The 27758-nt window shown below is 38.9% G+C and overlaps 1 protein-coding gene across 1 annotated transcript in view; it reads right to left on the bottom strand.

Annotated features, from left to right (window-relative positions):
* Window positions 1–3362: 3362 nt before the first annotated feature.
* The window catches only part of LOC103301742 (transmembrane protease serine 11E-like), a 42521-nt gene continuing 18125 nt past the window's right edge, over window positions 3363–27758 (bottom strand). The window contains exons 3-10 of the mRNA XM_054728678.1: window positions 23521–23642; window positions 20978–21045; window positions 18142–18305; window positions 15832–15870; window positions 13077–13254; window positions 11923–12182; window positions 11190–11332; window positions 3363–3782 (exon numbers count right to left, since the gene is read on the bottom strand). Coding sequence (XP_054584653.1) covers window positions 3621–3782; window positions 11190–11332; window positions 11923–12182; window positions 13077–13254; window positions 15832–15870; window positions 18142–18305; window positions 20978–21045; window positions 23521–23642 — 1136 coding nt within the window. The 3' untranslated portion in view covers window positions 3363–3620. The remainder of the gene's footprint in view (window positions 3783–11189; window positions 11333–11922; window positions 12183–13076; window positions 13255–15831; window positions 15871–18141; window positions 18306–20977; window positions 21046–23520; window positions 23643–27758) is intronic.

The raw sequence follows: 27758 nt of genomic DNA, 5'->3' as shown, positions 1-27758 counted from the left end.
ATCCTTAAAGAAGAGGGCCCTCAGACACTTAAAAATGTCTCATTTAATTAAAAAATATTGGCATTTAAATGGAAAGTTAGACATTACTCAGTTACCCTACTCCATTTTTCTGTTTTGGAACCTAAATGCTGGTCTCCTCATTTACTAATAGAATTTCATGTTGTGAGATTGGGCCTTTTCCTCAGCGTGTGTGTGTGTGTGTGTGTGTGTGTGTGTGTGTGTGTGTTGAATGTTAAGAATGTCAGAAAAGAGGATATTATGTCCACTTGAGGGAGTCAAAGAAGGCTTCATGGAAGAGGCATCATTTGAACTAGACTATAGATCTTGATATAATCCAGTCACTCTTTGGTTAATAAGGTTTATTGTTTTTAAAAGTTGAAATTAAAAATCAGAATAACAGTCAAAGAAAAACTTGATAATATGTTGTAGAATGATCCCAATAAAATTTATTTTATAGAATCAGAATCAAACAAGAAAACAGCTCATTCTCTTAGTATAATTATTTCTTTATTTCAAATATATTTATTCAACCTATTATGATCAAGTATCAATTATTCAAAAGAAGACTCTAGTTTAATTACAATAGCACCATATCTTGAGAACCTACTATGTTCCCAGAACAATCGTTTGATGTAAGTATTATTGAGTGTTTAAATAACTGGTTTAAGTCACACAGTGTAAAATATGACATTACTCCTTAAAATCAATATGTAAGTAATAATAAAGCTATGTTTTCTGAATAACACAAATATAAAAGATCAGTTCAGCAACATTTATTGAAAGACTATTAGGTACAGAACACTTTATTAGGTGCTGTGGGAAGAGAGATAAAAGATACAGAAGAGGAATCGCCTACCCTTTTATACAATTAATAAATATTATTTTGGCCATGACTTAACTTTCTCCAATGAATCGGTTAACAGATGTTTCTAATAATGCTTAAACTTTTTCTATGTTACCTTTCAAAGGAAGTTGTCATTTAAAAAATATGACACTGTCTTACCTATTTCTCTGTGCACATAAAATTTGAACTATTGCTCATATTTTCACGGTGACTTTACCTCTATTTCACATATCTTTTGAAAATATAAAAAATATTTCTCTGAGGAATATAATGTCACTGCGAAATTAAACTTCTAAAAGTGGTTCATTTAAATCTCTTCAAGTTAGTTTTCAGAGGAAATTCCTTATGTCACATGTTCATTTTATTCTAGTTTGGAAACTCACCTCCAGAAATCTGGAAAATACTAACCATGATGCCAGTTTACCTGGGTTTACTTTTAAATGCCTTTTCATGAATTGTGTTATTTTGGTTTCACAAGACTCTAGTATAGAATTTCTACTACAGTTTTTATTACTTGAAGTCACAAACATATTTCTTCCCTGTATCTTTCTGCAGCTGGCGGGTGCCACCTAGAGGCCCAACTACAGAATATACTGAAATAAGGGAAATAGATTTTTAATGGGACACAGAGTAAAGGGATTAGCCAGCCAAAAAATATATACATAACACATAGACACAGACAACAGTGTGATGATAGCCAGAGGGAAAGGGAAGTGGGGGCTAAGTGGATATGGGCAAAGGGCGGGGAAATGGGCATAGAAAGAGACTTTACTTGGAGTGATAGGCACACAATGCAGTATGAGATGATGTTTTATTGAGTTGTACACTTGAAACCTGTATGGTTTTGTGAACCAATGTCACACCAATAAATTCAATTTTTTAAGTGTACTTAAATCTTTGTTTAAAATCTTTCAGTTCCCTATTTTTTTATCAAAATATTTTATTAAATGGAACAAAAATAGTTTCTGCAAAATATTTAACACTATCAAACATGTCAATTTTCATATCTTATTTTAGCCAAGTGTTTCAATTTTATCAGTTCCATATGCCAATGTTATTTGGGTCAAGTAAAGTCAAATGTTCCTACTAATGTTAGTTTTCAAAGTGGTTATGGTACAACACAGAATCTGTGTAGGTAGAGCATTAATGAAAGATTCTGTGAAATCTCAGGATTAATATGGCATATATCATGACACCAGTCCTAACGTCATAGTGGCCTAGACCACTTGAATGTTGTGTCTCTAACAATTTAGTAGAACTGAAATTATGAGGGTGGCTGGTAATTAGCTTTTTATTCTTCCATTTTGTATCCAAGCATTTAGCAATTCAGTGCCATTCTGGATGCAGGGAGTCAGCTTCCAGAATATCTCCCCTATCATATCCTCCCTCTGAACCAGATAGGCCACAGTGCAAGCATGGGATGGAAGCACAGCAGTGGGGAAGAAGGCCTACAATTATTTCAAAATGTGGGGAAGAGCTCTAGCTTTATTTGCATGACCATAATTACTAACATCTAGACTTTATTCCCATCCAAGGCTTGCAGTTTGGGAAAGCTTCAGATGTAAATACACAAGCACTTGGTGATAATCTTATTTCATTCAATAGCTTGAATTGATTTTCTCTTCATTCCCTCTTATTCACCCACACAAAAATCTTACCACATACACTATGCTGATTGTTCTTCAATAAATTTTTACTTTAGGCTCAGATTCCATCTTCTCCTCCTTCATGGATTACCATATTACAATGTCAAGCAAATGGGAGATTTATTATTTTTTATTATTATACTAGAGGCCTGGCGCACAAAATTCATGCACTCAGGGGATTCCCTCAGCCTGGCCTGCACCCTCTCACAGTCTAGGAGTCCTTGGGGGATGTCCGACTGACAGCTTCGTGGGGAGCAGGTCTAAGGCATCAGTTGGACATCCTTATAGCTGCCGTGGAGGCAGGAGAGGCTCCTGCCACTGCCACTGAGCTCCCCACCCATGAGCCCGGCTTCTGGCTGAGTGGAGCTCCCTCTGTGGGAGCACACTGACCACCAGTGGGCAGCTCCTGCATTAATCGTCTGCCCCCTGGTGGTCAGTGCACATCATAGCAACTGGTCATTCCACCCTTCAGTCAATTTGCATATTAGCCTTTTATTATATAGGATATTAACATCCTCAGCAGTGCAATGTTAAATAAATATTATACATTTCCAGTTAAAAAAAAAACCTGTAGAACTGGGAAAAAAGCTAAATCTTGTTCCTCTCTGAATTTCCTTAACTTAGTTCCCATTTTTCGTTGTCCATCATGAAGGGTTTGGTATTCTGTCTCTGCTTGACCTTTCGTAATGAATATAATCATTTGTCTTATTCTGTTCAGAAAAAATATATTTTTTTCTGTACATAAAAATGTAGTGTTTTTTTTTTTCTTATATTTTCTTTTAATCTTTGTCCTGCACCTTGAAAGTGGAAATTTACTGATAAAACAGAAACTGCGGAAATGAAAGAAGGAATCACTTCAAATTGTATATATGCATGAGAAATTTTATGTCAACAAAGCATAATGGACAGAAAACTTGTAGAAAATAAATGAATACAAGTTGAGACAGGATCCATCTGGAAGAAGCAGGATGCTCACATGTGGAGGAGAGCTAGAAGGAAATTATGCATCAAGCAGACAGTTTCATTTTTCAGTCAGATTGAGGTGACCTTCAAAGCTTCTTCTGCAATTCCATATCTCTGAAAATGGCCTACAAACAAAAATGCATTCCATTCTACTGAGTTTTTCTCCTTTAGATACCAGTTTGGGAAGCAATCCAGTCCCGGACGGCAGTCACTCTAGTATAAACACCAGGCTTATTGGGTTGCCCGCATTCATCTCCCCAGCTCACTATTCCAGCAAGGTACCAGATATCTCTAGCATCTGCACTAACCAGTGGTCCTCCAGAGTCACCCTAAAGGAGAAGGAAAAGATTAGTAGTTAATAATTCACTCATTACAGAGGAATTTGCTGTTTTTCTTCTAAGTTGAGTTTAATGGAAGGGCAGGTTTTCAAAAGTCTTCCGTGTGTTCAAATGCGCAAGTGATTCCCTCTAAATCATAATTCACATAAAGGAGGAGATTAACCACTAGAATTGGCTTAGCCTCAGGGTTCACACTGGGATTAAAGGCTCAATCTCTTTGGAGAACAGAATCCTTAACCTACCTGGTACATCTGACAAAGTAATTCTCCATACTGGTTGCCTCTTTATCAGTGTCACATAGCTCTCAAAAGAAGGGTGATTAGTCTATCACTGATAATGAGCATGGACATTAGAGTCAAATACCTGGGCTTAAATCTCAAGTCTGGCCTTTCCAAGTTGGCTAAGACCTTTAATTTACTTATTTGAAATGCTCCTAATACTACCTACCTCTGATAATTATTTTGAAGATTATATAAAAGAGTGTCTAATGTGCTTAGCATAAAGCCTAGCACAAAGCAGAAATTAGCAAATACATATACAAAACCATAATTTCCAACTGTTTATACCTTGTGAACTACAGAAGGCTGTTCCTTATAACCAGTCATAAAAACAAGGTACTGGCTGATCATTCCTCAGACTCCTGGGTTCTCTAATTATTGATCACTCATTAAGTGTTCAGCATTCTATAAGACACTTAATATATTATTTCATTAACTCCTATAATTCTGGCAACAAAACATGGGGTTGGGTTTCATTTTGTCTGTTTTAGCAATAAGGTAACTGAAACCCATAGAAGTTAAGTAATTTGCCTGTTGTCACATGCTAGTGTGGCAGACATGAATGTGAATCTAGAGTGATCTAACTCAGAAGCCCATGTTTTCCCTCTACATTATACTAACTTCCTTGTGAATTTTCCTTTGTCCATGTAAAACTATTAACTAACTAGAGGCCTGGTGCACGAAATTTGTGCACAGGGGTGTGTGTCCCTCAGCCCAGCCTGCACCCTCTCCTATCTGGGACCCCTCGAGGGATGTCCAACTGCCCATTTAGGTCCGATCCTACTGGGCAGTTGGACATATCTCTCTCACAATCCAGGACTGCAGGCTCCCAACTGCTCGCCTGCCTGCCTTTCTGATTGCCCCTAACCGATTCTGCCTGCCAGCCTGATCACCCCCTAACCACTCCCCTGCCAGCCTGATTGATGCCTAACTACTTCCCTGCCAGCCTGTTTGCCCCTAACTTCCCTCCCCTGCCAGCCTGGTCACCCCTAACTGCCCTCCCCTGCAGGCTTGATCACCCTCAACTGCCCTCCCTTACAGGCCTGGTCCCTCCCAACTGCCCTCCCCTGCTGGCCATCTTGTGGCGGCCATCTTGTGTCAACATGGAGGCAGCCATCTTGTGTGTTGGAGTGATGATAAATTTGCATATTGCTCTTTTATTAGATAGGATACTTATAATAGCTGAATTTTAAATAATGTGTTTGTAATTTTTTTCTTTTTTAAATTTTTTCTTTATTGATTAAGGTATTACATATGTGTCCTTATCTCCCCATTGCCCCTCCCAACTTCCCCCCCCCCCCCCACTCATGCCCTCACCCTCTGGTGTCTGTGTCCATTGGTTAGGCATATATGCATGCACACAAGTCCTTTGGTTGATCTCTCCCCCTTACCTCCACCCTCCCCTACCTGTAATTTTTAAATATATTTTTATTGATTTCAGAGAAAGGAAGGGAGAGGGAGAGAGAGATAGAAACATCAATTATGAGAGAGAATCATTGCTCAGCTACTTCCTGCATGCCCCACAATGGGATGGAGCCTGCAACCCGGGCTTGTGCCCTAAGCGGGAATCAAACCGTGAGTTTCTGGTTCATAGGTCAAAGCTCAACCACTGAGCCATGCCAGCCAGGCAACATGTTTGTAATTTTTAAGTCAATTACCAATAAGTATTTACTGATGCCCTAATATGTGGTAGGTAGAGATATAGAAATAGTGGAAACACATGGGCCTTGCCCTCAAGGGGCCTACAATCTATTTATAGAAATATGATGTACCACATGATGCTATTTGAAAATAAATCATTTTGATCATTGACACCAAAGCCTATATGAAGGCAGAGCTGGTTAGCATGAAGAAATAGTAGATGCCGGAGACAACAAAGTTTAAATCTGTTTAAGAGACAGAAATGAAGAAGTCTGCGAATGAATTAATCAAAGAAAATATATAACAATGTATCCAACAGCATTACAAGATGGAAAATAAGGTGATATCCAGCAAGTATCAAATAGAGAAAGATATACCTGTTCTGCTAACATTAGTGGTGGAAGTGATGGTTTATATGTGCTTTGTCTCATGCAGGGAAGCCAGAATCATGGGAGGAGAATTATAATCTTCAGGTGAAAAGAGGTGAAAAGGAAAATGCTATCAACTCAGCTATTCAGAGGCAGAAGCCTTTGGGGCTCTATTTTAACAAAATGCTTAAAAATGTCCTCTGCCTAGGACTACACCTCCCAACCTACACACACACACACACACACACACACACACACACACACACACACACGGGCACACACCAGCTTGCTTAGTTCTTAGATCCTGGCAGGTTGGGCTTCCTCCTCTGCTTTGGGCTACACTCCCATGTGCATTGTCTCAGCCCCAGCAAACCAGGTATTTCCACTCATTGTTTCTGTGCATTTTTAATATCCCCTAAGTCAGCCACCAGCCACCCTGAGCATTCTTTCTGCCTACACTGTCCAAGTTATTTTTCAAGGTACAATTATTTATTGTTGTTAATTCTCAGGTTACAAAGTTGCATAGCCTGCTGGGCCAATGTTGCTCAATGGTTGAGCATCAACCTATAAATCAAGAGGTCGCACAGTTCAATTCCTAGTCAGGGCACATGCCGTGTTAAGGGCGTGCAAGAGGCAGCCAATCAATGATTCACTCTCATCATTGATGTCTCTCTCTCTCTCTCTCCCTCTCCCTCTCCCTTCTTCTCAAAATCAATAAAAAAATAATTTTTAAAAGTTGCATAGCTTTTGTGGGGTCTGTTGATCTGTCTCTAACCCTATTTTTTTTCATAAATGCTATTATTTTTAGTGAGTGATTTAGTGGGAAATGGAACAGAGAGTTTATTCAGAAATACACATAACAAAAACCTTTAAAATTAAAAGTAAGAAGCCAAACCAGGAAGCAACTTTAGTGATCAAGAAATGAAGTAATGAAGGAATAAATTAGAGTATTAACAAAAGGAATGTTGGCAAAACAGGTATATATGGAAGATATGATAAAGAGGAAAACTATTCTAGGACTTGATTGACTCCATGTGAGGGAGATAGAAGAGTAAAAGACCTCAAGAATAATGAAACCCAATAATATGAATGAGAAACTTGAAAATGGAAAATCTAGTTAACATTTCATGATGCCTGTTGAGTTTGTGATGGCACAAATACAAATGTTAGTGTTATATTAACAACTTAAAACATACAAATGAAAATGGTTTGGGAGTAGGTGGAAATGTGAGACTGAATGTGGGCAAGAGGTTAATTCTGGACATGTAGATTTGGAAGTCATTAAAGTGATACTGACTTCTAAAAAAAAAAAAAAAAAGATAGCTTCTTTGAATGAATACCTGGATAACAGAGAAAACTTTCATCTGAGACCTGAGTCTTAAGGGATAGCCAGGCTTAGAGAGGGGATGAGAAAGATGAACCAAAGGAAGAAAGCAGAACCAAGTGCTGCAGCGGGGGGTTGAAGGTGAGGTACTTTTGCATATATTTGAAATTTCTGTAATAAAAATTTTAAAATAAAACACTAAAGAAGCATACAGCTGTTCCTCTGATACTTTTAATAAGAAAGTTACTATTAATAGAGGTTGCGGTATTTGAATGAAAATCATAAGTGATGATCACAAATGTGAAAGCACAAGGTGTTTTCAATAGTTTTAGTGAAGTTGAAGGCAAATAGGATGAAGGGGATTACGATGAGAGAAGATGTACAATAATATCTATAAAATGACTGTAGATCTGGTTTGTATGTCTATCAAAAAGTCAAATAAAATACAGCCAAATCAGCTAAGTCTCATTATTCAGGGTAGTTATGTTCTATGAAGTTGCTGCATAAACTGAATTAGTGAATTATGAATCATCATTGCTCCTAGGGGAAAGACAGGGTTAGGCTTCCATGAGCCTTTGTTCAGATTTTTGTCAATTAATCAATACATAACCACATTTTTTGTGTGTTCCTGTTTAAAGTTACCTTATTTAACATATATTATTGATTCAGTAACATTGAACCCACAGCCAACAGCACTATATCTCATGCCTGAAAGAGGTTGATCTAACATACTTATTTTCTTCATAAGGCACCTCACAGCCTTCTTGCACTTTACTTCAGAAATATACATTGGGAACTATTTAAAATAGCAAAATCGCCAACAAAAAGCACAAAAATAAATGTGGAAAATGTGGCATTAAATAGGCCACAAAAAGAACATAAATTTATGCTGTTAAAGCTAAACAAGAAGGCAGCATCCCCTTTTTCAATCTGAAGTGGGAGCATGCTCACTGGATGACTACAAATTTTTTCCAATTTGTGCATGTTCATGAATGATCGTGAATTTGCCTTGAGTATTGACCTTGGATTTTCAAACAAATTTTAGCGAGTAGATGAATTCACATGTAAAGAATCTGAAAATAATGAGGATCAAGTGTAATTTCCAGTGAATCTTACTAAGTTGGTTTTATTTGAGTAGATTTATCTACAGAATCAATTTTGAATTTTTTGTAGAATGTTGTATTGGAACCAGTCTGCATTCCATTATGAACAAACAGAGCCTCAGAGCAGAAAAAAGAAACACAATGAAATGAGTTTAATCTTGAGTATTTGCCAGAAGTGTGAAAAAAGGGTCAATTGGGTGAAAGAGTTTAATGTGACAACTGAGCAATACTGAAGTGACTGACCCAGAGGTAAATGTTGGGAAAGGACTATGGTGAAATCAACTGTATACATTATGGGAAGAGAAGTGGGGAGGAGGGGGGAGAAACCAATGAAGTGGGGAGGAGGGGGGAGAAACAGGTGCAGTATGTATGAGAGAGAGAGAAAAAAATGGAAAGTTGAAAATCTTAAAAAATAATTATATCTACTCTGTGAATCCAGACTGGAAAGCATACAGAATAGCATGGAATTTCAAAGACCAAAATAAAGCTTAGAGAGCACATTAAACGTAAGATCTATCAAATCCCAAAATAAAAATTATAGGGGTATATAAGGACATACTCAAGGAGTTACTTATTGATCCCCTCCAAAATTTTATCAAGCAATGTGCATGAAAACATATAGTTCATGGTTGTCATATCTGGCAAAGGTTCAAAGTCGACAGTGATAGCCTATGTACTGAAAAGCAAAATCAGAGTTCTAAAAGATGTCTATGCTATGGACCAAGATAGAAATATACTTATTCCTTTTATACAAAGTAAATAAATCTAAGAAATAAACATAAAACCATGGACACCAGAAATAAAACAAATATTAAAAAATTCTGAGTCCTGGCTAATATGGCTCAGTCAGTTGGAACACTGTCCGGTGTCAAGGGAGGATGAGTGGAGAATGAGGCAGCACCTCCCTCCCCGCTCCAGTGTCATGTCAGAGGAGTCCTGTTAAAGTAGAAGATTTAAATAAGATCCAGAGTCTCATAACAATACTCAAAATGTCAAGGATACATTTAAAAAGTATTATCATACCAAGAACCAAAAAAATTTCGAATGAGAGAAGTCAACTAACAAATACTGACATTGAGATGACAGAGATTTGGAATTATCTGACAAAGATTTTAAAGCAGACATTGCAAAAATGTCTTCATGGGAAATTATGACCATGCTTGAAACAAATAAAAAAAAGTGTTTCCGCAAAGAAGCAGATATAAAAAACAATCAAATGGAAATTTTAGAATTGAAAAATACAATGATCAAAATAAAAAATTTAAAAACTCAATACAGATGACAAAATAAAAAAATCAGTGAATTTGAAGATGGAATGATAGAAATTACCTAACCTGGACAATAGAGAGAGTGAAAAAGAAAAAATGAACAACAGAAGCTCAGAGACCTCTGATACTGTAACAAAAGAACTAATGTTTCTGCCATTAGAGTCCCTGATGGAAAGAAAAAAGAATCGGGTGGGGCTAAAAAGTATTCAAAGAAATAATGGCTGAAAGTTTTCCAAATTTGTCAAAGGTCAGAAACCTGCAGATTAAAAGGCTGAGCAAACCCCAAATAAGCTAACCCAAAGAAATCCATTCAAAGGCACATAATTAAATTTCTGAAAACTAAAGACAAAGAGAAAATTTTAACATAGCAATAGAGAAATGACAACCTCATCTATAAGGAAAAAATAATTCTAATAATAGCAGATTCCCCATTAGGAATCAAGGAGGCCATGATTTAAGTGCTGGGGGGAAAACTATCAATCCCAAATTCTATATCTGGCAAAATTATGCTTCAGAAATTAATAGGAAATAAGTATTTTGCCAGACAAAGAACATCTAAGGGAATTTGTCACCAGCAGAACTACACTAAAAGAATGGTCAAAGGAAGTTTCTGAAGCAGAAAACAAATGATAAAAAGAATCTTGGAAAACCAGGAAGGAAGAAAGAATGAAACTATGGGTAAATACACTTTTCTTTTCTTGAGTTTTCTATGTTTGGCACTTGAAGCAATAATATTGTATGATGTGGTTCCCTATACATATAGAGGAAATATTTAATATTAATTAAATATTTAATATTATAAACAGAGAAGACTAAAGAGATTTGAAAGGAGGTAAGTTTTCTATTGTATACTCTGCTCAAACTAGTAAAATCTGAGCACCAGTAGACTGTGATAAGTTATGTGTGTATAATTTAGAGGAACCACAAAGTGTATTGTCCATAAAGAGATAATCTAGTCAAAAACACTAAAAGGAATTTTTAAAAAGTTACTTTGTAATTCTATTTATATAGCATTCTCAAACTTACTCTAAAAATTATTGATATGGAAAACAGATTGGTGATTGACAGATATTAGTGATGAGAAAGTGATGAGGGAAGAAAGTGGGTGTTATAGGAGATCTTTGTGGTGTTGAAATAGTTCTCACCTGTAGTGGTGGTTACACAAATCTACACATGTGATGAAATGCCATAGAACTAGAAGCACACACTGTACCAATGTCAATTTCCTAGCTTTTATGTTGTACTATAGTTATGTGAGATGTAACCACTAGGGACATTGGGTGAGGTGTACATATGAGCTCTCTGTACTATCTCTGCAACTTTCTGTAAATCTATAATTTTTTCAAAATATAAGGTGAACAAAAAGTTATGCAGCATAACAGTTTCGGCCAAAAAGTTATAGGCCAAACCACTTACCTGGCATGCATCTCTTTTTCCTTCCAAGGAGCCAGCACATAACATTCTAGGAGTTATAGTATTATTGTAAGCTTCAGGTTTATTGCAGGTTTTAGTGTCTATGAGGTTCACCTGCACTTGCCGTAGATGATTTTGACTGCTACCTAAAGCAAAAAAATAGTCTTTATATTTATTGATATACATATATTTTATAGACCTGAAGAAAGTCCTTCATAATTACTGGACAAGTTGATAATATAGAATCTTAGGTTATATATTTTTCAGATACAGTAATATTTGGGGAGATAATGTTTTTCTAAGAACTTTAAATAAAAAGTTAGGTGCCCAGGAAAAAAACCTCAAGTGGTGTGACTAATTTCTATTCCATTGTTAAGCTTAGGAGGCAATTTTAGTAGGAGGGCATGGTGGTTTTATGATTCTTTGATCTTCACAATTGAATATATTAATGATCCCTCATCTTTTATGTCCTTTATTTCCTAGCAAAAAGTTCAGACATGTTTACTCTTTCAGATACCTTTCCAAGCACCATCACTATGGTAGTAGCAATGCACTTGATAGTCATCTAAGGTTTGAAGGAATTTATGTATTTTCTAGATTTACAAGCAGAGCCTGATCTGGCCCAGGTCCAACCCACTAACATATTTTGACATAAAGACAATTCATTCTTTAAATGCCTTAGAATACTACAAGCAAATTAGATTACTATGATTTGAGTTTCTCTTCAGATTCTCACCATCATTTTGTAGTGCTCCAAATCCGGTCACAAACATCTCATCACCTGGGTGGAACTCATAGGATGCATCAGGGAGACAAACTCTATGTACCGAATTCGTGTAGGGAACAGGGCTGGAAAGCTCTGCAACTGAAATGTCATAGTCGTGTGATGGATATTTGTATTTTTCATGCACGATTACCCTCCGGATGCCTTGTTTCATTTTAGAAGGAAATAGTGTTACTCCAAAGGAGGCAGTCCATCTGGTTGGGTCCTTATACCTGGGAAGGCAGATAGGAAGAATAAATTCTACTTTACCATGCTACCAATATAATGGTTTCCATGAAACAATTTAATCTGTCCATATGAGGTGTTTTTTAAATTATAGTTTCTATGTATACAAACAATCTGAGAATCTGGCTCATAGGTCAGATCAGGTAGAAACACCACAATGGCATGTATCTTGCTAATTTGCATGCTGAGTTACCACTCCAGACCTTAGGGCCTTTTGACATTTCTGGCATCAGTGACTCCGAGGAATATATGGAAAGCATATCCTGTACAGGATGAAAGAACTAAATGCATTCTATATGCACCATGTCACCTACCCCCACAAACATACATATTTCTCTGAAAACCAAAAAGACTCCACAGTAATTTAACAAAGCATTACAATCCTATATACTTTAGGTATTTTACACCAGGTTAAAAAGTTTTTATTCCTTGGAATATAACTAGCCAACCTATTCAGTTATATAATTTGTTACTACTAGATTTCTTCATATTTAATTCTTATCATGGGAAATTTCCCCACTGGGGTCAAACCTACAACCCACCTAGCCTCCATATCTCTTAGATATGCAGCAGAGAGATATGGCTCTTCTCATTGATATCAAGCTCAAAGTCCAAAGATGTCTTAAAATTCCTGCTTCCTCTGACAAATTATTGTGTATTTTTCTATGGATAATTTACCTAGATGTACTTTGATGCCATTTCCATTTCCAGGCTATAAAACCTTTTACTAAGGTTTAAGAGTTTCCCACTCTCTTTGTGATGTGTGTTATTTAAAATATACTAAACTCATCTCTCTTAAACTTCTTAGGTATTTTCTTCTTGCCAAGTCCCAATGCACTCTGCTTACCTACCCCCAATCACTCATGAGGTTCAAGACTTACATTCTAAAGCAGTGAGCGGCACTCACAAGCCATGAACCATTAATTAAAGTTGCTCCACAGCGATGGATCCCATCCAGTCGCAGGCTAGCTTGCCATGGCCATTCACCCTCTTCTACCTGTGTCCCACCAACAATCCTGAGACTCTGTTTTGTACTTTTATTCTTCCGAGTCCCACAACCTGCCCAAGAGAGATGATGCATTAGTTAGCAACTGTTTTTAAGTTTCAAATTGTGTTATTGTGTTCCAAGTTTTTCATACTTTGAGCTCCAGTAGTATCAAACATTTTCTCTTGTTTTTACCTTTCCTTAAACTGTTGTGTTTCATTATTTAACTCCTATTCATGTTGTAAGATTTAAACTAGTCATTACTTCCTCTAGGATGCTGTCTCTAACAATTCCCCATCCTCAGACTGGATTAGTTACGACTTTCTTTAATACCTCCACTTAAAAAAAAAAAAGATACTCTATATCAGTGATGGCGAACCTATGACACGCATGTCAGCACTGACACGCGTAGCCATTTCTGATGACACGCGGCCGCTGAGGCGGCCGCATGCCGAGGATGAAACATTTGCTGCTCCTGAGGATGAAACATTTGCGAAATAATGTTTTTTCCTCAAAGTGACACACTACCCGAGTTATGCTCAGTTTTTTGGCGAAGTTTGACACACGAAGCTCAAAAGGTTGCCCATCACTGCTCTATATATTGTGTGTGTATATAACTCTCCCCTGTCTCTCATATATATCTATACTAATCAAAGGGTAATATGCTAATTAGACTGGGAGACCTTCCAGGAGACCTTTCAGAGGTCCTTCCAGACAAAGCCATGGTGGCAGGGCGGCGGCAGAGGCAGGTTAGGGGGTTATCAGGCTGGCGGGGGGGGGGTGTCAGTTGGGGGCGATCAGGCTGGCAGGGGGGGCAGTTGGGGGCAATCAGGCCAGCGGGCGGGGGGGCAGTTGGGGGCAAGCAAGCCAGCAGGGGGGGAATTGGGGGCAATCAGGCCTTGGGGATAGGGGCAGTGGGGGTGATCAGGCCAGCAGTGGGGGGCAGCTGGGGGCTTCAGGCTGGTGGGAGGGGCAGTTAGGGGTGATCAGGCCGGAAGGGGGGGCAGTTGGAGGTGATCAGGCTGGAAGGCAGAGTGGTTAGTGGCGATCAGGCAGGCAGGCAGATGAGCGGTTAGGAGCCAGTGGTCACGGATTGCGAGAGGGATGTCCAACCACCAGTTTAGGCCCGCTCCCACAGCATCAAGCCCCCTCCCACCCACACGCACACACAGCCCTGCCTACCCACCCGTGCCTGCTGTGCATGCAGCCTCCTGGTGATTGCTCGTTATGGCGTGAGGGCATCATGGCGTGAGGGTGTCACGACCACATAGGCTTTTATTAATAGGATGTTTATTACAGGGTTTCTCAATCTTGGAAGTATTGACATTTGGGATGAATAGTTCTTAGTTGTGGGAGGCTGTCCTTTATATAATAGGATGTTTAAAAGGACCCCTGACCTATACATACTAGATACCAGTAGCACACACATACATATACACACACACACACACACACACACAAAATCATGATAACCAAAAATGCCACCATGAAGCATGATTCTTTGAGGGTCAAAATTGCCCTTGTTTGAGAGCTATTGTTCATAATTATGTGTTCATGCACTAGTCCCTGTACATATAGTCCCATTAGAGTTTGAGCTTCTTTAGGCAGGGATATTATTTCATCCTTTATATCCCTATTGCCTACCACAGCACTAGCACATAGTAGGTTCCAAATAAATATTGGTGACAAGAATATATTTTATTTAGGTAATGAGATTATCCTTTGGTCTCATGCCTAGTTAAATTTATGTATCAACCAACATTCTGAGCTGGTGAGTAGCATATTTCCTTCCATCTTTTAAGATAAATATATTCTGTACTAATTCTGTAACTATCTAATGTACTCTCTAAATCCTGGTGCAATACTCTGCTATAAGGGAAGGAAATTCTAGGTCTAGAGTCAGTATTTTTAAAATAAAGGTAAAAAAAATGTTATCAAGGCCTTCAGTAATGTCATCAATATACACTCCAGCCCTATGATTGCCTGTGATTTCCACAATATGGGATTAATCAAGAAGATTTTATTTGCCCTAGCCAGTTTTGCTCAGTGGATAGAGCATTTTCCTGCAGACTGAAGGGTCCTGGGTTTGATTCTGGTCAAGGGGCACATGCCCAGGTTGCAGGCTTGATCCCTGGTAGGGGCTTTTCGGAGACAGTAATCAATGATTCTCTCTCATTATTGATGTTTCTATCTCTCTTTCCCTCTCCCTTCCTCTCTGAAATCAATAAAAAATATTTTTTAAATAAAGAAGATTTTATTTTGTATAGAATAACAAGTTTCTTCCTCTAGCTTAAAAATACCAACATTCAGATTACTTTTCTATAATTTTTAGAAAACTTTTGTGAAAGTATATTATAGTTATCTTCAATCAGAACATTAAGAAGTATTTTTGCCTCTTATTTAACAACTGCATGATTCACTTCCAATACACATATGCCATGAACACCCATACATATACTCCAAAATTCCCCCAATTTTGTTATTCTTTAGTAATAAAATGTGCCTCAGAGATAAGCTAAAGCACCATGAGCTATACTCGGAACACTCAAACTTTATTCTGACCCTTAACACCACACAAAGTAAGCCTAAATAATCTAGTGTTAACATTTTACATTCAAATCATGCAATTTTAATAAATATATTAAACTTACAATTGTTTAGAAAGTTGTCCGTTTCTGTCTTGTTGATTTCTGAAATACACAGAAATGGTGAACAGGGTCAGCTCATCAGAATTACATAATGCCTCTGAATACTTCAAATACTAAAGGCTGGTATTAATTCCATTTTAAGATAATATATCTCTAGGTTGTAAAGAAAGCAACATAGTTATTTTATCATAGACACTAGAGGCCCAGTGCATGAAATGCATACAAGGGCAGGGGGGTTCCCCTCAGCCTGGCCTACACCCTCTCCAATCCGGGAGTCTTCAGGGGATGTCCAACTGCTGGTTTGCAGGAATTGGGCCTAAACTGGCAGTCGGACATCCCTTTCGCAATCCTGGACGGCTGTCTCCTAACCGCTCACCTGCCTGCCTGCCTGATCACCCTTAACCACTCTGCTTGCCTGCCTGATCGCCCTAACCCCGCTGTCTGCTTGCCAGATTGCCCCTAACCACTCTGCCTGCCTGCCTGATCACCCCTAACTGCTCTCCCCTGCCAGCCTAATTGCCCCTAACCACCTCTGCCTCAGCCCTGCCACCATGGCTTTGTCTGGAAGAATGTCCAGAAGGACATCCAGAAGATGTCTGGTCTATACGTATAATTAGCATATTACCCTTTTATTAGTATAGATAGTATGTTCACTGTCTTGGGGAAAAGAGAGATCAGAACAGTGTTTCTTAAACTTTAGTAAGGATAAGAGTAACATAGGGAGCACCTTCATAATATAAATACCTGTTTCTCTTTCCAGTAATTCTGACTCAGTGATTTTGTGTTGAAGGCCAGGAACCTGAGTTTTATACCAGGAAATAAGATGCATATGGACCATAGTCTCTTTGAGAGAAATAATGGTCTGAACCACAGTTTTGATTGACCAAATGCAATGATATTATTTTTATTGACCACTATTTCAGATTACTTTACTAAAGTCATAGGCATAGTTCCATTTGTACAACAACCATGTGGCATCTCCATAAATTAGTTCTCACTCCCATTTAAAACCAATGTTATCTCTTTATAAGTATTCCTTCGGCCAAAGTTTTAGCAAGACAATTTGCCTTCACGTCGTCATTTGACTCTAACCAATGGCTCCTTAGCTCATTGACTTCTCACCGTTAGGCAGAGGTCAGTGATAGTCCCCAGAGGCCAGGTTTTCTGTTTGAACCAGAGGGTGCTTAAAAGGGAGGCAATGACACTCTAGTAGACATGAGCAACCAATGTACTCAAACATATTCTTTATTGCTCTCATTATTCTTGGTATCAGCCAACAGTTTCTGCTTGAAATAATGGCATAGAAGAACCTTTTGATTCATCCTTGCTTAAGCTAAAGGTAGAGGAAGTTCTTAAAATGTGCATGTGTCAACAAGGGAAATAAAAAAGCTCATGCTAGCCTTGTGTAATGCTTTCATTGACCTGGTAAAAACTGAAATATATGTATGTATGAGCTATGAAATATAGTTGTATAATTTTTGTGATTCCATGTAGAAATTAAATGCTCTTATATTTGCATTTAAAATTGACATTTCACAGAATGAAGGTGAACAGTAAAACTCATGCTAGTCATTTTAATTTTTTTATTTTGAATAGCATTAAGAAATAAAAAGACCATGACAAAGCAAGAGACACCATGAAAGAAAAAGAATGACTTATATTTTATTACCCTTAACAGCCCTTTTTAAATTGCTTTTTGAAGAGTGCAACTTTCTCTTTTCCACTGGGCCCCACAAATTATGCAGTAGCCTTAACTAGTGAAGCCTCCTTTGTAAGTGAGTAAGGTAGCTGACCATCAGGTTAAGCCTCTAGTGACATCTATACCAGCTTTTATATTAGCACTTTGTACTTGTCCCCTATGGTCTCATTTCTTATACTGCCAATTCCCATATTGTACCACTAGCCACCTGTGCCTAGTGAGCTCTTGAAATGTGGCTTGTCTAAATTGAAATGTACTATGTATATAAAATATACACTAGATTTCAAAGCCTTAGTACTTTATACTCATAAATAATTTGTACATTGACTATTGAAATAATACTATTTTAGATATATTAGGTTAAATATACAAATATTTAAATGAATTTCACAATTACTTAATGACAAACTTGCATGCAAGCCATAAGTTTTGGGTAGCATAAAAAATTAAAATACTTTATTAGAACCAGTTTGGTCCCAAAGAAATGTTCTACTAGTGGCAAGACTCTATAAAGGACATCCAAAATAATTTTTAAAAATCATTGCCCAAGACCAAATTTAACATGGAGATATTTTATGTAAGAGAATTAAACTAAGTAAGAAAAATAAACTTACTTTTTATTTCAACTGATTCAGGATCTAATTTAGGGGGCCCTACAGCATCATACAGTTTTTCATGTAGAACACGTTGAATAATTTTATTTATGGTTTCAGGATCCTCAGTAGAGCGAAATATAAAAATCAGCAGCATGTGAGCCAACACTCCATTTTCCTCTTTACTGTGGACCAAAAAGAAAAGAAAATGTGGTTTTAAAAAATATAGTTTAGAATAAAATTTACAGTAATATCTCATACTAGAGACCCAGTGCACGAAATTTGTACCCTGGTTGGGTCCCTAGTCGCTGCCGGCTGCTGGCTACTGGCCAGTTACTCAGTCCCTTTCCCTGGCCGCCTGCCACTGGCCCCTGGTTGAACTCCTGGACAATTCCCAATTGAGGGGACAACTTGAATTCTACATTTTTATTATATAGAACTAGAGGCCCGGTGCATGAAAATTCATGGGCGGGGGGGTGTCCCTCAGCCCAGCCTGCCCTCTCTCACAGTCCAGGAGCCCTCAGGGGATGTCCTACTAATGGCTTAGGCCTGCTCCCCATGGGAAACAGGCCTAAGCCTCAGTCTGGCCTCCCTCTGCAGGAGGTGACCGGGCTGATCAGGGGAAGATGCCGCCCTCATCACCCCACTGCTGCTGCCACTACCGGCTGCCAAGGTGTTTTCATCAACACGGACTCCAGTCCCTTCACCACGAAAAAATGAAAACTTTCTTGAGGCATTTTCAAGATGTCTCTTTAATAGGATATGACCTTTCTTTCTTTCTTTCTTTCTTTCTTTCTTTCTTTCTTTCTTTCTTTCTTTCTTTCTTTCTTTCTTTCTTTCTTTCTTTTCTTTCTTTCTTTCTTTCTTCCTTCCTTCCTTCCTTCCTTCCTTCCTTCCTTCCTTCCTTCCTTCCTTCCTTCCTTCCTTCCTTCCTTCCTTTCTTTCTTTCTTCTTTCTGCCAGGGAGGAACCTGCAACCTAGGAACATGCCCTTGACCAGAATCGAACCCATAGCCTGCAGTCTGCAGGCTGAGGCTCTATCCACTGAGCCAAACTAGCTAGGGCAGGATATGACATTTCTTAGCCCCTCCAGCAGCGGACCTTTGTTTTTTCCTCCAGGAGTGAGGTGGAAAAACCCTAGATCACCTTCTTGAATTCTTATTACCCAAGTTACCAAGAACACTGCGAGTGGCATACCAGGAGCTTAGCCAATGAGTGATCAGAAAAGGTGTTTCCTCTACAGCTCATGCACAGAGGCAGGACTTCTGGCACACCACGGCTGGCAGGCCCTCCTCTCTCTGGGCCTGTGCCATCCATTGCTTGCCTCGCCACACATGCAGTCCCCTCCTGCCCACCTGTGTGCACAGCCTCCTCCTGAGTGGTTGTGATGTTATGGCATCCCAGACAATTTACATATTACCTCTTTTTATATAGAGATATTTTTCTTTATCATTCTTTTGATAAAGATGGCCACCCCCATGTGGTCAAAGATGGCCACCACAAGATGGCCAGCAGGGGAGGGCAGTTCGGGGGTGACCAGGCCTGCAGGGGAGGGCAGTCAGGGGTTACCAGGCCAGCAGGGGAGGACAGTTGGAAGGGACCAGGCCAGCAGGGGAGGGCAGTTGGGGGGGACTGGGCCTGCAGGGGAGGGCAGCTGGGGATGACCGGGCTGGCAGGGGAGCAGTTAGACATCGATCAGGCTGGCAGGGGAGTGGTTATGGGGTGATCAGGCTGGCAGGCAGGCAAGTGACTGGGAGCCAGCAGTCCCAGATTGTGAGAGGTGCAGGCTGGGCTGAGGGACACCCTCCCTCAGTGCACAAATTTCATGCACTAGGCCTCTAGTCAAATATAATGTTTACTGAATATGAAATTGACTCTGGCTCTAGCTTTCAGGCTTAATTCCCAGTGACTTAAAACCAAAAATTTTTCCTAAGCAGCCTTCAGGCTCTCCTAAATAACTCCCAAATCCTAAGAATCTTAGAAAGCTTGACCAAACTATGTTGACTTTATGTAATTATGTTTTAAAGGTAGAGTATTAATTAACCTTTGTTATCTGAATGAGTTACTGACTTGGATTTAGCCTTGACTACTCTCTCATTCTGTCAGCTGCTCCACCCCATCCTTTTCACATATGATCAATTCCCACAGAATCTTACTCTTACTTCTATATGTCATTAACTCTTACATAAACTGTAAACAGAAATATAAATTAGAATCTTATTTTTTGAGGCCAGTTTTTTTTTATTATAAGTTTTATTATCTACTCTCTCTGATGCAGTATTTCTACTTTTAGAAATTTAATCTCAAATACCCTCTTGTGTGTACAAGGAGATAAGTATGCATACGCTTATCATAACCTTTTTTTTTAATCCAAAAATATGTAACAACCCAAGTGTCCATCAAAAGGGCATTAGCTAAGTCGACCCTGACACATACTGTAGTGAAATACTATATAGCCAACTAAAAAATGAAATAGATGTACATTCAGTCATTGAAAATATGTGCAAAATAGATGGCTAAGAAGATGAGTTCTTTCTGGAAGTGGGATTATTGGAGAGGGAGCTTTCAGGTTCTATTTATGTAATACTGTGTTGGTGAACTTTATATCTTTTTGTATTGCTTTTGTAATCCGAAGAAACAAATAGAGCTTTAAAGAGATTATTGTTATGTATCTCATTGCCTTTCAGCAACCCTGTACATCAATTATTTCTTATTGAGTCTATTAAAATATTCTTATACTGCCTGGCTTGTGAAATTGAATTACATCATATTATAACACTTTAAACAGCATTTACAAACCGATTACATCAACAGCTTTAGCTTTAAATTGTATTCAAAAGTAATTTAGATCTACATACCTGAATCTGATAATGTGAGACATGACGAATTCTCCCCTCAATGAAGATTTATAAAATGCATTTTTCACCTGTTCCACAAAATATTCAAATTATGCCAGCAACAATTCCCTGAAACTCTGCAAACTAATTTAAAGTTTACATTTTTTTTAATTAAAAACAAAACAAACCACAATGACCAACATATCATCATGTGCCAAACTTGAGGACTCATTTTCAGTATTCTACTCAGTGATTTCCACTGAACTCTTCCTTGCGACTTATAGGAGCTGGGGAACCATAATAGAGAGGGGCCTGGAGTGACATACATTGTACTATACTTAAAAAGAGATAAAAGAGAATAAACAGACTGTTTTTGAAAAGTAACAGTAAATATTCACATCCTAAGGTATAGACAAAAGTATACAAGGGAAATGAATTAATTCTGCCAACTAGGAATTGGGTTAGAGATACGAGTGCATGAGTGTCACACTGTTTCCAAACCTAGTGAAAAACTTATCCTATATAATAAAAGGCTAATATGCAAATTGACTGAACGGCAGAATGACCAGTTGCTATGATGCACACTGACAACCAGGGGGCAGACACTCAATGCAGGAGTTGCCTCCTGGTGGTCAGTGTGCTCCCACAGGCTGGTGAGCACAGTGGTGGTGGCGGGAGCCTCTCCCACCTCTGCAACATTGCTAAGGACCTCTCGGGGAATGTCCACCAAGGAGTCCCAGACTGCAAGAGGGCACAGGCCTGGCTGAGAGACACCGCCCCCCCCAGTATACAATGTCGTGCACCAGGCCTCTAGTATATATGACACACATATACACATACATATACATATACATATACATATACATATACATATACATATACATATATATATATATTTACACATATATATGTGTGTGTGTGTTTGTGTATATATGTGTATATATATATATATATATATACTAGTGGCCCGGTGCATGAAATTCATGCACAGGGTGGGGGGGAAGGTTCCCTCAGCCCAGCCTGCACCCTCTCCAATTGGACATCCCTCTCACAATCTAGGACTGCTGGCTCCCAACCGCTCACCTGCCTGCCTGCCTGATCCTCTGCCTGCCTGATTGCCCCTAACCCCTCTGCCTGCCTGCTTGATTGCCCCTAACTGCCCTCCCCTGCCGGCCTTGATCTTGCCCCCAACTGTCCTCCCCTGCCAGCCTGATCTTGCCCCCAAATGCCCTCCTCTGCCAGCCTGATCTTGCCCCCAACTGCCCTCCCCTGCTGACCTGATCTCACCCCTAACTGCTCTCTCCTGTCGGCCTGATCACCCCTAACTGCCTCTGCCTGCCTGATCGCCCCTAACTACCCTCCCCTGCTGGCCTGATCTCGCCCCCAACTGCCCTCCCCTGCTGGCCTGATCTCGCCCCCAACTGCCCTCCCCTGCTGGCCTGATCTCGCCCCTAACTGCCTCAGCCTTGGCCCCCATCACCATGGCTTTGTCCGGAAGGAAGACAGACATCCGGAAGATGGCCAGTTGACATGGTCTAATTAGCATATTACCCTTTTATTAGTGTGTGTGTGTGTGTGTGTGTGTGTTCATATATATATATATATATATATATTGCTTTAAAGAGGAGCTTATTCAGATATGTCCCTGACTTGGTAATTACAAATACAAATACAACCAAGATTTGACCTCCTCCTCAGCAAGGTGTACGAATCCTCAGGCTTCTAGTCTACCAGCAGTTTCCAGGCAACTCACTGCCATTCTGTTTTTACTCAGGGTATTGGAACTGAAAGATGATTTGGAAATGATCTAGTCTTAATGCCCTAATATCCACATAAAAAAAATTGTCCAGAATGATAAGTGATGCTCCAAAGAACACATTACTAGCTAATACATGGTACTGAAAATAGATGTCCCAACTCCTAGCTTAGGGGGCTTTCTATCACATCATACCACTAATTACCTTACAAAATATCAGGAAACATCTAAATTATTCTCTAAGTAATCTGACGATCAGAAGTCACCACCCAGGCCCTTGGTCTTTTGGCCAATACTACTTATTTTTCTACTTTTTAAAATATTTAATTCATCCCTCAGGATGCCTTCATGATAGAATGAGTACGCATGGATTTCTTATGCACTTATTACCAAAAACTGGTCCAAGATTAGATTTTTAAATACTAAAATATTATTCAAGTATGTGTTTCAATAGTTTTAATCTGGTGGTCTTTTGCTCAGGGTTTCTTCTTTAAGAAATCTAGGACACATCAACCCTCACATTCCCAGAATTTCTGGATTTTGCTGATTAAGCATGTAGTCCTAGCTAAGGAAGGGTGAGTAGGAGAAACATAAAGGAATGGCTAAGGTCATTTAGTTCAGCTCTGCACACCATACTCTCTGAAGTCATGAATTGTTATTTTGTTTTATATCCCTCAGGGAGGGGGCTCTTATTTTGCAAAGATATGCAAGATCAGTGAAATAGATGTTTTAGAAGCTAAAGTATTAAAAATCATGGTAAAAAAAAAAAAAGTGATGGCCCTGAAAATGGAGGGGAAAAAATGCTTACCATTGATTCAATTCTCTGGCTCATTTCTGTGAAATTTTTAGAAGCCTCTCTTTCAAAATCATTATATAGTTTGTCCGTTGTAAATGACAATGTAGTATAGTAATTGTAGGTCTTCCTTTGATCTACAAGAAAAGAGATAAAAACCCATCATATTTTTTTTATCAGATGTGTGTAAAGCATTATAATTTTCCCATGCAGTTGTTGCTGGAAAGGCTGAGACTGGAAAGAATGTTTGTACCCATGTCATCATCCTGCCCTGAGCTTCATGGTTATCTCAGAAGAAAAGACAACAACATTAATCATCATGAGATTTAGAGTGTAAAAGCCATAAGAAATGCTTGGTGTTCCTATGGGTTAATTAGTCATGTGTGATCCATTCCTGGAGAAGCAACAGGAGGTAGCAAGTCACGCCATCTGAGCATACACACAAGGATGGATTCAGAAGCTTCTCAAGAGTAAATGCATTTTTTTATTCCAAAAGTAGGTTTCTTCCATAGTTCTGGCGATAGGACTCTAGTGTAAGAATATTTATTTTGACTAAGGAATAAAATGAACATAGGATTTAAAATGCTAGGAGTTCAGTATATAGTTTAAGAAGCTAGAGCTGCCACCTGGCATACACTTTCAGGGACACTATTTAGTTTCACCTGGCTCCCTTCTCAGTCTATTTATTTTCTCCTGACAGCCACAGGGATTGGAGCTTGTCTGCTTCCTTAGCCATTGTCTCCATTTTCTGCATCTAGTTTAAGCAGCCATGATTGGGGCCTGCTGAAGATTCATTCAGCAAAGCTTTTCATCTACCCCACTATACACAAAGCAGGCACAGAGCCCTCAGAAAATTCATTAAACTAATATTAATGCCAACTACCTTTTCTGTGAGGGACTCTGTGCTGAGCATTGGAAATACAATGGTGATCAACACTATTGTGTGTGGTTATCACAGGAAAATGGAGCATGTTTCACCTAATCACAAGCTTTCTGCTCTTCTCTGTTGCTTCTTTTTTGTTCCCTTTGCACTTAAACCCCAAGGAAAATAAAACTAACATTGGGCACCTGTGTCCCAGACATACTCACATATCTCATTTAATTTATAATAACCCTCATGGGAAGGCAGTATTATCCACATTTATGAGACACAGGATATAGCCTCAGAAATGTAAATAAATTGCCTAACCCCAACGTGAATAGCCAGAAAAAAAAAACAGAACTGGGCTTCAACCCAAGGTCCAACTCCCAAAGCACAAATTTTCTTTACATACTGCTTCTTGGGGTGGAAGCAAACAAACAAACCCACTCACTATTATATGCAACTTATGCAAAATAACTCCTGGTAAATTTCAACAGAACATCATGGCCACCAATCAGACTCTGACAAGGTCTGGAGTGACACATGAAGGAGAGGGAAATCAGGCTGGAGATACTGAAAGGTCAAGGTCTGCTGAGCATTAGCCACCTAAGTGAGGTACTGGGGAGTTTTTACCTTCCTCCCTGCTTCCTCACCTCCCTTCCCTGAATGGCCAGTGCAAGCTGAAATGCAGGCAGAGCCCTGGCAATATACACAATTTTAAGTAAGGTTTTTAATCTATTGAAATATTGACTGATAGTTTGCCTTAGGTCTAAATTTGGGCCCAAGACTCTGCATTTATTCTAACAAGCTCATCCGCCTAGCACTAGGCTGATGCTGCTGGCACCCAACCACATGTTGAATAGTAAGATCCTAAAGAGGAAAAGAACAGACTCTTCTATATCCTTAGACCTGTTTGGATGTTGTTTATTTAATCATTAGATTGAATCATTTAAAATTGCCGTTCGTGTAGGTCAAAAATGGTCAAATATCAGCAATTTCATATACTTCAGCCGAATAAACAACTTATCTGTAGTCAATCTTTTACTTTGCTCAAATGATGCAAACAGATCACTAAGTGTCAAAACATATTCCCAGTTGTCAAAATTATATGTCATGTGTAGTTGTTGAAGAATATCATTGGGAATGTTAACAGAAAAGTAAGAAAAATAAGGAGGAACGTAAGTTTTCTAACAGGTTTGTGATTCTATAACCTACAATGATGTTACTCATAATAGATTCACCTTCTGTCACTCAAATCACAGAGGGAACAGGAATGCAGCTTCAAAGGCCCGTGGATACACACTGCACACACAAATCTACGCTGTCCTGGGCTTTATGCCAAAACAATGTTTCTTCAAGTCTGATCACTCCATCTTTATCTGTTTCTGTAATAGATTTGTTTGGTTTAGCTGGGTTATCTAGGTGTACCATCTCCAAGTGCACATGTGCTATATCCACTCACAGAGGGCAGGTCGCAATTATGACAGTAACACACATCACAACAATCGTTTACTCAGGTGTGCTGTGTGGGCAATGGAAACTGTGTTCCATATTACTCAACTGTTCATCCAAACAATAGGATACAGGAACAGGTTACTGGAAAAATCTTGCAAAGGTTTTCACTGTATGCATATGAATAAGATTTTAAGCCTCTATAAACACTTGGCTTGGGAGAAAGCAAAAGAGAAAAGTAAGAAACATTTTCTCTCACTCAGGTATGGAGACCCCTAGTATTAGGAATTCCTTTTGAAGTCACACAAGCCATAATATGCCCCTAGAAAATGCCATAGGTATGACTCACTTGTTGTTTTTCATTCTGTATTTAATAGACATTAATTAAGTTTCTAATATGTGCAAGAATCCTCTTAATTTCTGGAAATACAAAAATGAATAAAATGTAGTCCTAGGCATCCATGGAGAAGCATGATGATGCTTACAACATCATGGGACTCAATCTATACTAATAAAAGGGTAATATGCTAATTAGACCGGGTCAACCGGACATCTTCCAGTCATCCTGCCTTTCTTCTGGTGGTGGGGTTGAGGCAGAGGTGTTTAGGGGTAATCAGACTGGCAAGGGAGCAAGCAGTTAGGAGCAAGATCAGGCCGTCAGGGGAGGACAGTTGGGGGCAATCAGGAAAGCAGGCAGAGGCCATTAGGGGTGATCAGGCAGGCAGGCAAACAAGCAGTTAGGATCCAGTGGTCCTAGATTGTGAGAGGGATGTCCCAGATTGGAAAGTGTGCAGGCAGGGCTGAGGGAACTCCCCCTCCTATGCATAAATTTCATGCACCGGGCCTCTAGTATATTCATAACAGAATTATAGGATTGTAAAGTTATTTTAGCTACTTTTTTTAAAAAATCATGCTACAGAAAATTTTTCAAAATGCAGATACTTCAAATTTAAAGACCTGCATGTGGGCAAATTCTATGAAAAATAAGCTTTACATTACTTTTTTTTTTTTCTTTAAACTGCTCATTAATGATCCATGCTTGGATAATTAAGACTGGCCTGTGTCTAGCAGAAGATCACCAATTACAGACCACCATTTCTCTTTACAAGAAAGAAACTTCTGCTAATTCCCAATTAAATTAGAATCAAGTTATTACACTCTTTAGTTACAGGGTCTTGAACATCAAAGCATTATCTAGTCAGTAAGGGAGATATTAAACCAATAGGTCATCGTGGAGTCAACTAATTAAAACCTGAGGCAAAGTAGAAGGAAACTTCAGAAGGGTTGTCATGTCCTCAAAAAACAGTTCTGGAGTACCCTGGGGATCTTTCCAATAGCACAGCAGTGTTCACGTTTCATCTAGCAGCGAAGTACCCAATTACCGCAGAGTGGATCTCCTTGTAATTAGCTTCTCAGCAGATCCTGTCCTCTTTACTCACTTATAATACATCCCAAGACGAGATTTAAAATAACAGAAATAAGCATCTCTTCAATAATATATCACTCTGAGCATTTTTCTAACTTACCAGCACAGAATAGAGTCTACTTATTCTTTATAATCCCTGATTATGTGATTAATTTTGGGGCTGTCAGGATTTCAATGAGTTATAATTATTTTAAATCAAGGTGATTGCCCTATAACCTCAAACAACTCAAGCCTATCCTATGGTCTTCCCCTAATTAGGACTCTAGCTATCCTATGGTCTTCCCCTAATTAGGACTTGATTATTAATGAATATAAAAACTAGCATGCTATTCCCATTCGGAAGCATTGCTTCATTAAAGATAGAAGAAAGAATCTCCTCGGCTTGTGAGGATTAAACATGAAACAAGGCAGGTAAAGAGTTCTTCGTACCAGCTATGCAAATGAATTGTAGTAATGAATGAATAAGCCTGTGGCTAGCCAAAACAGGAATGTACAGGAAGGAATATTTGGGGT

Source organism: Eptesicus fuscus, chromosome 2 (genome assembly GCF_027574615.1).
Source record: "Eptesicus fuscus isolate TK198812 chromosome 2, DD_ASM_mEF_20220401, whole genome shotgun sequence".
Lineage (NCBI taxonomy): Eukaryota > Metazoa > Chordata > Mammalia > Chiroptera > Vespertilionidae > Eptesicus > Eptesicus fuscus.
Note: the sequence above shows the minus strand (reverse complement) of the source record. Positions and strands in the feature narration are given on the sequence as shown.